The 11,622-nt window shown below is 44.3% G+C and overlaps 1 protein-coding gene across 16 annotated transcripts in view; it reads right to left on the bottom strand.

The window, feature by feature from the left end:
* Positions 1–11,622, bottom strand: part of clasp2 (cytoplasmic linker associated protein 2) — a 50,530-nt gene that overhangs the window by 30,328 nt on the left and 8,580 nt on the right. For 14 of the 16 annotated variants that reach the window (XM_079175936.1, XM_079175944.1, XM_079175946.1 and 11 more), the window contains exons 4-7: positions 11,520–11,611; positions 9,101–9,176; positions 8,318–8,415; positions 4,560–4,630 (exon numbers count right to left, since the gene is read on the bottom strand). In XM_079175936.1, coding sequence (XP_079032062.1) covers positions 4,560–4,630; positions 8,318–8,415; positions 9,101–9,176; positions 11,520–11,611 — 337 coding nt within the window. Of the gene's footprint in view, positions 1–2,288; positions 2,464–4,559; positions 4,631–5,380; positions 5,577–8,317; positions 8,416–9,100; positions 9,177–11,519; positions 11,612–11,622 lie in introns of those variants that run through there. The other 2 variants (XM_079175942.1, XM_079175943.1) reach the window with 2 other exon arrangements.

Here is an 11,622-nt window from a genome sequence, read left to right as displayed (position 1 = left end):
TATCGAGGGAGTAAAGTAGGGAAAAAATGTTTTGATTGTGCATCAATAGGATCCTATAATTAGTGCAAAAGAGGATTAATGCATGCAGCATGAATGTAGAGGCTGTGATCTTAGAGGACAAACGTTTTATTAGAAATGGCACTGTGAGTTTTGCTTTGATAGGATGATCAGACGGTTGACTGTCAGCCACCCAGTTGTTTCTGGGGCAGAAAATGACAGCGGAAAGGGGGAGGAAAGGGAGGAAAGGGAGAGGAAAGAGAGAGTGAGAGACACACTTTAAGTTGAGGCCCAGATTTTCTGGGAGGAGACGGACTGCTTAGTGTCCAGCCGAGCTCAGAGAAAATGAGCTTCTTAAATGAAAACGCACACACACACACACACACACACACACACACAGGTATAATTTGAGCCCCAATTCCAAGTTGGGATAAACCATAATATTCGGAGGAAAGCTTTGCCATGGCAACCAGCCTAGCCTGGAAACGGGGTCACGGCTTCCTTTGCAGAGCCGGAGACGCACTGAAGCAGAACGCGCGAGTGTGTGTCTGTGTGTCTGTGTGCGTCAACACGCAGCTATGCAAGCAATGAAAGCTGCTACCGATGGTCAGTTTGCAAAGCACCAAATATATCTGGGCTTGTGTGTGTGTGTGTGTGTGTGTGTGTGTGTGTGTGTGTGTGTGTGTGTGTGTGTGTGTGTGTGTGTGTGTGTGTGTGTTTTTGCATTCACACGAGCACATTTCTTTTTTAGACTGGAACAAATAACATTAAGTACGGCGCCAGCAGCACTGACATGCTTTACTTTCTCACACACAAACACAGGAAGCTTAACATAAATACATATAAGTTGTTAATATATTTAGTTGTCAATTTGAATAAGGTAACTGATCAATATTGACCAGGTCTGTAAGAACGGTTTTGTTCAATGTGGCGTCTCAGAGACAACAAAAGTTCCTTTTTAACTATTGCTCTATTCTTATTGGGAACCATGAAAGACATCGATTAGAAAGATAAAACTAGAATTACCGCCTCGCGTTCCTGAGATATCACGTTCACAAGAATAGGACGGACGGACGGACGGACAACCTGAAGACATAACGTCTCCAAAACAACTGGCTATGCTCAGAGACTGAGTCGGCTATTCATGTATGAAACATTCAAACTTGTCACGTACGTGGGTAACATAAAGAAAGGCTCCTTATATGGACAAACTTTGTATTTGATGCATGCAAAATATATTTGAAATTATTTTTAGTGTAGATATAAAATGTTACGATGATTTTTACCTGAACATATATTTCTTCATATATTTTTGGGATGTTTGACATTTAGAAGTGTTCTAAATGTTCTTCATGACACAAAAATGAAAGCTAACAAAGTGAATATTATTAGAAGGCATCATTTGGTCCGTATAGAACTGTAGTGACATACGAGAGGACATTAAACATACGAGAGGACATTAAACATACGAGAGGACATTAAGCGGCATAATGTGAAAGTCTTCATTTCAAAACAGCCGGAGAGAAGAGACACAGATTTCTCTCAGACATGTTCATCATGTTTCATCTACATTTAACAAAGGCCTTGTTCTGCTGTCACACTCGGAGAGATAAAGCTGATTCTGATTCTGAGATATTTCGGTCTAATGTGGGGAACCCGCTCTTCACGGCTGGAGTCGAGACAAACAGAGGGAGCTGTAATGAACCTGATCTTAATCTCAGCCGTCTGTCCACTGACAGCGAGAGCTAGAAACAGGACGGCTGCCAACACACAACAACACACACGTGACATAATATTACTGCAACAGAGTTTACGGTTAAGTGGGAGAGAAAAGGGTCGAGTAGTATGTGAGGCTACCTCACAGTAGAGTCACAGTATTATTCTGTTTTTAAGGTCACGGAAAAGCAAGAATTGTACGAAAATGTATAAACCAAAAAGCTGAATATTAACTCGGAGCATTCGATTGGTTTGGCTAGAGCTACTGTTCCATGTAATACGACCCATCTCTATTGTATTTATTTAAAAAATGGATCACTAGGACACACACACATGCTACTGCACATGTACTGTCCGCCCCCCCCCCCCCCCCCCCACACACACACACACACACACACACAGACACACACACCCCTAAATGTAGCCTACATATGAGCAAGTGCATTTGGGGTGAAAATGCTTGGACTTTAAGCTGATTTCAAACTAAAACCACATGCTGACAAGCTTTTGTCTAAGTGCCAGCATCCACAGTCAGATGAGATTAAACACACACAAACACAAACACACACACTTACCATCATCATCCCCAAATGCCATGGCTACAGTGTGTTATGGACAGATATTAGCTGTTGTCTTTGTCCGATTTCGCTCGTCTCCTTCGGTCTGTCTCCTTTGTTTTCTCCTCTATCTCCTTTTCTCTCATTTGTTCAATCTCTCTCTCTGTTGTGATGAATGAGGGAGAGGCCGTGATAGGCACAGCGCTGTGACTCGCCTACTGCGAGAGATCTCTGTCAGCTTCCTCCCTCAATCCTTTGCCCTCCCTTCCTCCCTCCATCCCTCCCTCCTTTGCTTGCTTCCTTCCCGTCTCCTGTTCTCTCAGCAACAGCTGCCTTAAACCCGTCACAGCAAAAGCCAAGTGCCTAAAAGAGACGTGGGGCCAGTAATCTGTGTGTTTTAGTGTATGATGTGAGAACTCTCTTCCTCTTGCAGTACATTTATTTTTGAGTGCCAAACGTGAGTCAGTCAAGACAAGGCATGTGAAGAGGACAATTTGGACTTTAGAAGATTGTGATGTGCATTTATCACCCAAAAAATCAATTGCAGCCCAGCTCGGCAGGGGTTGGGAAAACAACAACAATTAACAGATGTGTGACTCAGCCGAGAGTGGCACGGCAAGCTGCAGAAGCTGAGAACTACAAAAAGAGAGACGCTTAAGTACACTTGAGGTGTCCGGCACGCAGCCAAGTTCAAGCTGGAGCGCATCTGTTGCCACCTTTAACAGTTATTCAGGGATTTTGGATATGCGATCGACACATAAAGTGAGATTACGAGGAGTTTTTAAAGGATTTACCTGAAGATGCAGTGGTCGTGCTTTCGAGGCTGTTTCAGATCAGCAGGGAGGCTCGTCAGTGTCTCATCACTACATGTTTTATTGAACATCTGGGCCAGATTCTCGCTAAATGTTTCCCTTTGTTGCAGTGTTAACTCCCATTATATCTCTCCTCCCATTATAGATGAAAAGTGATAGTTCAAAAATAGTCCAAAAATGGTTGCATCTACATAAAAGGGCTGCAGAATTATCAAAATAGTGTTGAAACCGCAATATGTCTTTCCACAATGTATAAATAGCAGGAGAGGCCATGTTTGTTAGAGGCTAAATGTGTGTTAAAATACCATTTTAAATGAGATATTGTGATGCTGCAGAGACGTCCCGGCCTACGCAGCATATTCTACAGACTTGGTACAGATCCCTCAGAATCACAACAATCATTTTTATATTTTTCAGTGAAACTGAGAAATCATTATTCCCTCTAATAACACAAATGCTCTAGCAGTCAAAATTATCACAATTAGGTATTTTTTCTACATTGTTGAACCCTACTACACAACAAGCGGTGATTTCATGCAGAGCAAAATCACATTATAATTTGATCATAACAACATAATCATGGAGCCAAAAACAAAGCCTTGCTCTGAACCTTTAGGGAGGTGGGAGTTAAAAGTAACACTACCTCCATGCCACGCCCTGAGCTCTTCTCCACATCTCTCTCTCTCTCTCTCTCTCTCTCTCTCTCTCTCTCTCTCTCTCTCTCAGTAAACAGACTGCAACAGCCGACCAGGCACCAACCGCTGCTGTGGTTGTGTTGGATCGGTACATCCTGGTGGAAACAGCACACGGGGAGCTAACGGCTTCAGCTAAAAGCTTCTCTTGCCAACAACCGAAAGAGACGACTTTGTGGATTATAATTCAGTTCACACTTTTCACACATAACACTTCATCATCGAGTGTGAAAATCACAACTCCAATACATAAAGGTGTCTGTAAAATCTCAAAAGGGCTACTGTGCCCACTTCTATATTCTGATAGGGTGGAAACAACAAAGAGAAACATTGCTGTCGTCAATACCAATAAAACTTTCAATGGTTAAACAAGAGACCCACACACAGCCACACACACACACACACACACACACAGCCACACACACACAGCCACACACAGCCACACACACACACACACACACACACACACACACACACACACACACACACACACACACACACACACACACACTAGCCTTCAGCTCAAGTCTGGCTCAGCACGCACAGAATCAAACGCAAAGACAAACGGGTTAAACCATTAATCCCTTTTGGTCGTCTTACAGGAGCTCATGGCAACAAACTGACACAGCTACAAGAGCACATGCGGATACAGACACGCACAGCAACACTTCAAATACACACCCAATGCCAGACATGCGTAAAATCATCTGGGCAACATGACTAAACTTGGTGGCTCTCAGAGGCCGATACAACTGTGGCAAAAATAAATGAGAGATGGCACTGACCGTGACTCGGGCTGAGAGCCATGTTGCCTGAATTCAAGGCTTCATCAAAACGAGCGAATAACGTCTGTAACCTGGAGAGAGAAGAAGAAGTGTTAGAGCAAAACATACACAACAAAGCTAATGAAGTAGATATTATTGCAGAACTGGATCCATCAAAATGAGACTGAATTAGGAAATATAGACGCAATCGTCTTCATTGACACACACACACACACACACACACACACACACACACACACACACACACACACACACACACACACACACACACACACACACACACACACACACACACACACACACACACACACACACACACACACAGTTTTGACCTAGAGACAGCTGTGAATCCCAAGTGAAAGTATCATCAGCAGCAACATGTGGGCCGCCTGTCTGTCTGTCTGCAGGTGGGTGTGTCTATCATGCCAGTCACACGCATGAAGCTGCAGCAGCAAACGACTAGAGTCCTTCTGGCATCATGCTCAGCACCAAACGCACACAAACACACAGAATCACAAGGCGCACCAGCTCACCCACGTGATGCACAGGTAATACTGTCTGCAATGTTAAATGTAATGTTAATAAGATCTATCCCAATAACGGACCAGTCCAGCGAAAATAAACACCGTTGCACAAATAATAGCCTCAAACGTCTCCTGCACACTGAGCAGTGTTGACGCACATTGCCTACACATGACTGTGCATGACGACAACACAACACAGACACACAATGACCCACGTCCTGTAGCATGCTCTAATATCTCCTTTCCAAAAAGGTTCGCACATGGATGCGAGCACACCAGAATAAGAGTCATACACACCGTCGTCAGTCTCTCTGTCTCTTGGTGTTTGGTCCACAACTACAAGACTAAGCTAAGCAGATCCTGATAAGTGACGATTAGCGATGCAATGGGCTCCTCCGCCGTGCAACGCTTTCACGTGGCTCCCTTCCTTATTCAGTTCAGAAACAGCCGTCTACCCTCGTCTGCCTCAGTATTTCCCAGTGGACTGATTAATAGGTTGCTGCGCAACGTTGCCCTAGCTCCCATGCTAGTGACACACTCCGGTCCTCGGCTACCCTCAGCTCTTTGTATCCAACATGGTGCAGTGACTTCGAGGGGGAGGGAGGGAGACAGGAGGAGGCGGGAGGGCGTGAGTGAGGGAGAAGGAGCCAAACAGCAAAAAAGACCAAAGCACGCTATGGGCATACGATGAAAGCACCACCTACTGTCGAACATACGTATTGTATGCTGCGCACACACACCCACTGAGAAATCTCCACAGTGTACGAAGAGTTAAATCTCAGCAGGGCCTTTGCATGCATGTGTGTGTGTGTGTGTGGGGGGGGAGAAAAAATGGGCCAGTTTGTGTGACAGGCAGCAAAGAGATTCAGTTACCCTTTACATAACCTCCCTCCCGTTCCCAGACACGCACACACTTATACACTTGTCAGAGGGGGGAGGGGCTGTACAGCTAGCGGCAGACAGACAGCCAAGCTGCTCCTCCCCCCCCCCCCCTCTACGTCTCTCCTTCTCACCCCACTTGCCTACACCCCCCCCCTTCCTTCTGTTCCTCTTTTTTTACCCAGATCCACTGTCATTGATGAAAGGGTCACCTCGACTCCAGCGGAGGTGACTCGCACCTTTCAGGTGGTTTCCTGCGTGCATGAGGCAGGTGTACTGCATGTTCATGGCTGAATAATGGGATACTGTTGTCACAGGTTAATCCCACTTTACTGATAATAGGAAGTCTACAACAGTACTTGCATACAAATCACTGCTAGACCATAGAAAGACATTGACAAAGAAATCCAAGGCGTGTCTGACCCGATTTCAATGCAGGACAGGACGATCTGGGTTTACCAGCCGGGTCACATGATTGACCCCGTCAGACCGACTGCCAAAGCAGGTTTACCCCGGGTCAGGTTCACTGTAGGATGAGTGATCTCATCAGACACCGGCTAACCTACACAGCGCAGCGTGTTGGGCTGAACCCTGACCAGATTAACTGACCTGAATGATGAAATGAAACTATTTCCCAATCCTGTGCGGAACAGTCTGGGACCTCTTCAGGGACAAATCTAATTTGGGCTAATAACATTCCGTATCACTCAACTGACACAGTTTGTAAACTACATGTTGAACCTTTATTACAAGGCTGTAAAATTCAGGAGACATATCAACCGGACACATACTGATTCATTTTAAAGATGTCTCTTAAAGCTAAATCAGCCAATTTAAATAGTCATAAACAAACGTTTGCTTGCGAATAACAAATGATAATTCAAAGGGTAGAACTCTTACTGGGAGTCCACATTAAAAGAGAGCGCTACTATTCAATCAGCACCGACTCTGACCTCCGTTTGGCCCGTGTCTGTTGTCAGAAACAGCTGTCTGTCTGTCTGTCTGTCTGTCTGTCTGTCAGCAGCACAGCTTCTGAGGAGCTGAGATGACAGCACCGGACCAAACTGTCTTCACCCGGCTGATTGACAGAAGGGTTTTACTGAACAATGATAGTTTTGGGCTCCAGGATAAAATTGTTTTTACTTATCGATTGATTTTTATTCTCAAGCCCGCTATGGTGGGCCGTACCAGAACACTTTACAAAATGGTCTGTTCCATGAGACGGGCTACTGGCAGACATCTAAAAAGCCTCTATGTAACCTTATGTGAAGGGACATAATAAAAGACAGTACTCTGGTCATCTCTTCACTTTTAGCCATTCTGGTATCTCAAATACCATCTCCACCTTTCTATCTCTTACTCGCAACCCTATACCTCCTTTCTCTGTCACAACACCTCCTTTCCACCCTGCAACCGTACACTACATACACAAACACACAGGCACGAACGACCTCCACCGTGCCTTCATACCAGTGCTTCAACATTAGTAGTGAATAAAGTAACAAAACAGATATTTCTGCTCATCACAAATATAAACACACTTTTGTATATTTTTGTACACTACATGTACAGAGGAACAAGCATTGGTTTCAGACATGAATCTCTGTATCTGTCAGACGCACACAGTCTGTATGAATCCCACACACACACACACACACACAGACAGACAAACAGGCGTAATGTGTGCAACACATGACACACGGCCACGACCAGCATTCACAGACGCAAGACTCATACTGAGCAGTCAGCACACAACACTGGCTTCTGCTCAGAGCTCACACACGGGAGAAGGAAGGAGGGGGGGGGGTCCAGTGTATGCTCAGAATAACCCTCAACCCAGCACATGTAACCAGGACGACCAAAGACGAACGACACCACTCAATGGACCTCTTTAGATCACACACACACACACACACACACACACACACACACACACACACACACACACACACACAATTTTTCCTCAACTTTGTTACTCCACCCAACGCCTTTGTACCCCATCAGCCCCCCTCCCACCCCCACCCTCCTCCCCCAGTCAGTCAGCATTGTGCTCTGGATGAAAGTGCCTCTCTGTTTGTGTGAAGGGCAGAGTGGTGCATGGTATGGCCTGGGACTAACGGAGTGCCAAGGCCACGGGACCCACAGGCCCCCACACACACACAGCTCATCCCCACAAACACACACACACACACACACACACACACACACACACACACACACACACACACACACACACACACACACACACACACACACACACACACACACACACACACACACACACACACACACAAACATAAACAATGCTCACAAAGAGAGAGCTTATCCATAACTGACAGACAGAAAATAACTCACCGTGCAGCAGGCAGACCTCTCTTTCCCAGGTCTTGCCGGACCTTATCTCCAACGTGACGATAGACATCCACCAATGTAGCTATGGAGGCCTCACGTACCTACAGACGACACCAACCAATTTAAAAGTCACACAGGTATACCATACAATGATGTATTTATTACGATTATGGTTAGTTTACTTTAATAATCCTACACAGATTGCCCTTCACTGTCTGGGGTTGCAAACATACATGCCTTCAGAAACAAACAGGGCCCGAGCTCATCCCTCTAGTGGGAGACCAGGGATTTGCTAGTTATGCCTGTTGTGATTTGGTAGCAGGATGCCGTTAAAGGGATTCTCTGCAACTGAGGGTGGGCGGGCCTGTTGAGGATTTTTGATTGGCCGGGACGGTATGTGGGTAGATAATCATTGGGTAGACGATAGGAGCAGATTTCAGCTTTGGGGTGCAACTCAACAGGAGGTTTAAAACCTCCCTCTCTCTCTCCCTCTCTCTCTCTCTCTCTCTCTCACATATTCAGCTGGTACTGCTGTGTGGGTTAATGGTTGGTGCTCATGGTTCAGCAGTGGAGCTCTACAGAGCCCATCTCCCCACTAATAACAGTAATAATCACAGAGCTGCCTTAATGCCTGCCAAGACCTAAACCACAGGCTCAGCTACAGACTGATAGAAGGAAGAAACACAGGACCTCTACCCATTCTAACACACACAGAAATGACAGAATAAAGATATACGTAGACATGTATGATCGTGCATCATAGAGCTGAAGCGCTGCGTCTCTTACCTGTGGGTTCTGGTCTCCAGTCAGAGAGCAGAGGTGAGGAACGAGCTTACTGAGGCTCAGCGGCTGAGCTCCGTACCTGAAAGAGAGCCACAAGAAGACCATGACCATCATTTAAATCACATTTTCAGGAATGTGGAAAACACTGATATCCTCTGGAGGGAGACTGTGAATTTCAGAAAGTCTGGTGTAAATTGTGAATATGATTTATAAACCCCAGGATATGTGGAAAGTATTTGGCACAAACAACTATATAAATTGTCCTTCATTCATAATACACTTTCTTATTTAAGGTAGCAGAGAAAGCTCAACGCACTGCAACCTGAAAAGAAACACACGCAAGAAGGCGATAGACCTTCAGCACTTTAGAAAACATACATTACATCAAGAAAAACCCAAACCCAGACTGAGAGCAAGTTGAGAAACACACAAGTAAACAAATATACCAGAGAAGTGAGAAAAATACACGAAAGGAACGGAGTTACAAAACAAGTCGTTTTTTCGCAGGGTTAATAAAAATGCTGAAGATGCCAGTGATTAGTAAATGGCTGGCATTAGGTGTGCAGCAAATATCTCAAATAATAAATGAATAATGCAATCACAATATTAAGACTAAGTTAAACACGGTTACATCAGTTTTCATCAACACACAAACTTCTGTTGTGTGCACATCTTTATTATTTACTAAATTCAATAATAATAATTCATTTCCTTGTGTTTTTACCTTTATGTCCCTTAGTTTTCCTCAACTGCACTGAGCTTTGTCAAACACTATAATATCTGGAGTTACAGCAATAACAATATAAATATGTGAAAACGCAGAAACATCAGATTCCTGTGAGCCTACGTGCTGAGTGGATAACTGTGTTTGCCCAGTAAACACTTGAGCTTTACTATCAGGTACCAGCTCAGCATGTAATATAACGGTGTCACTTTCCATTAGCAATAAGATGCTAAATTTAGCACAGCATTTCTAACAGCTCAGATTTGCCGTGTGCGGTGACATGAGGGTGGAAAAGACATTAAAATTCAACCTGAATAGATCTGAGCTGCTGTCCAACAAAGGGAAGCAAGCCGGCATCCGTTTACTCTCATGTCTACATGTATGTATATATATATATGTACACATGTAGACACACGTGTTTGTGTTTCATGAGCTTGCAAATGCAAGTTTACCATGACAGCTGTGTGACTCTACAAGAGCGGAAATCCTCTAATGACTATTTGGAGGAAATGAGAACAAACTAATTCATTTAGAAAAGAAGACAGAAAATGTGTTAAGTATACAATGACAATGAAGTCAAATAAACAAAGCAGCTAATCACGTGACATTTAAACTGGCCGTCATGATGTATTGGGAGGAATTAATAAGCTGCGAGGAAAAGGATTGCGCGGCTTTTTGCGGCCGCTAAAGCGGCACGAATTAGACAGCAATGAACCGTGTGATCGGTGAAATGCACTCCGAACAAATGGCGTCTCAGTGCTCCTCTGCTATTGTGTCATTTGGTGCAACATTGGCCGCTTCCTCTGCAAAAACAGTCCAGTTCACAAAGATCAGTGCTAAGAGCCTCACGCGGTGAAATTATTAGTTATGAGTCTTCAGAGAGTTTGCGGTAAATGTCTGAGGGGCTTTTATACGGGCTGTCACACCGAGACTGATTGTAGATCGCAAAAACGTTATGGCCGTGTCGGTGCTGTAATATCATCAGCGCATTATCTTTTATGAATTGGAACATGAGACGGGGAAGATGGCAGTTCATGGTGCTTATCAGGGGCTGCGATCCATTGTTTGTGAAGTGTAGTTTAACCATCAAGCCAATATCAACAGGTCTCTTTTCTTTTCCCAGATGTGATCCCTTTGACCTCCCGTCTCTAAATGTGCCGGCATATTTACTTTGGAACTTAGTAGGAAGATAGTCATCCAAATGAAACATTGAGAAGAAAGTCCTCCATCAGGCCGTGACTTCTGAGAACATGAGAGCTTTCATGCCAGACTGAACTGAGAACTGATTTTTAAACCTCTCTGAAAGCAGAAATGATCCGACATGTATGCGTTAAAGCCGTTACCGTCACATGACTAAAGTGGTAGAAATATTAAAAATGAATAAATCAATGAGTTGGTACAGTGTCTTTAGTCGATTAGTCATTTTTAATGCTTTTTCATGCTTATTTCCAATAAAACCTATGAGCACATCTCTGGTAAAAGTGTTGCTTTTATGTGATTATTTGTGGACAGACTCAGTGTTATTTCTTTGGTCGACGACAGCCCTATTGTAATGACTAATGTATGACCCTCTGCCCACAAGATGAAAGGAAATACACCTTCACTTAATAGCGTTACAATTTACAACATATGTTTATTATTTATTCTTTCACATTTCACACAGGAAGTGACACAGATGAAGAGGGGGAAGCTACTCACGTGCTGAGCGTGGCACTGAGACAGAGGCAGATTCCTTCTCGACTGCGGAAGTTCTTGTGTTTAAAACCAGGAAGTAGCCTTTCCCAAACGTACTGGATGAAGG

The sequence above is a fragment of the Pholis gunnellus genome, assembly GCF_910591455.1.
Source record: "Pholis gunnellus genome assembly, chromosome: 16".
Lineage (NCBI taxonomy): Eukaryota > Metazoa > Chordata > Actinopteri > Perciformes > Pholidae > Pholis > Pholis gunnellus.
The sequence above is the reverse complement of the archived record's forward strand: the minus strand, read 5'-3'. Positions and strand labels throughout refer to the sequence as shown.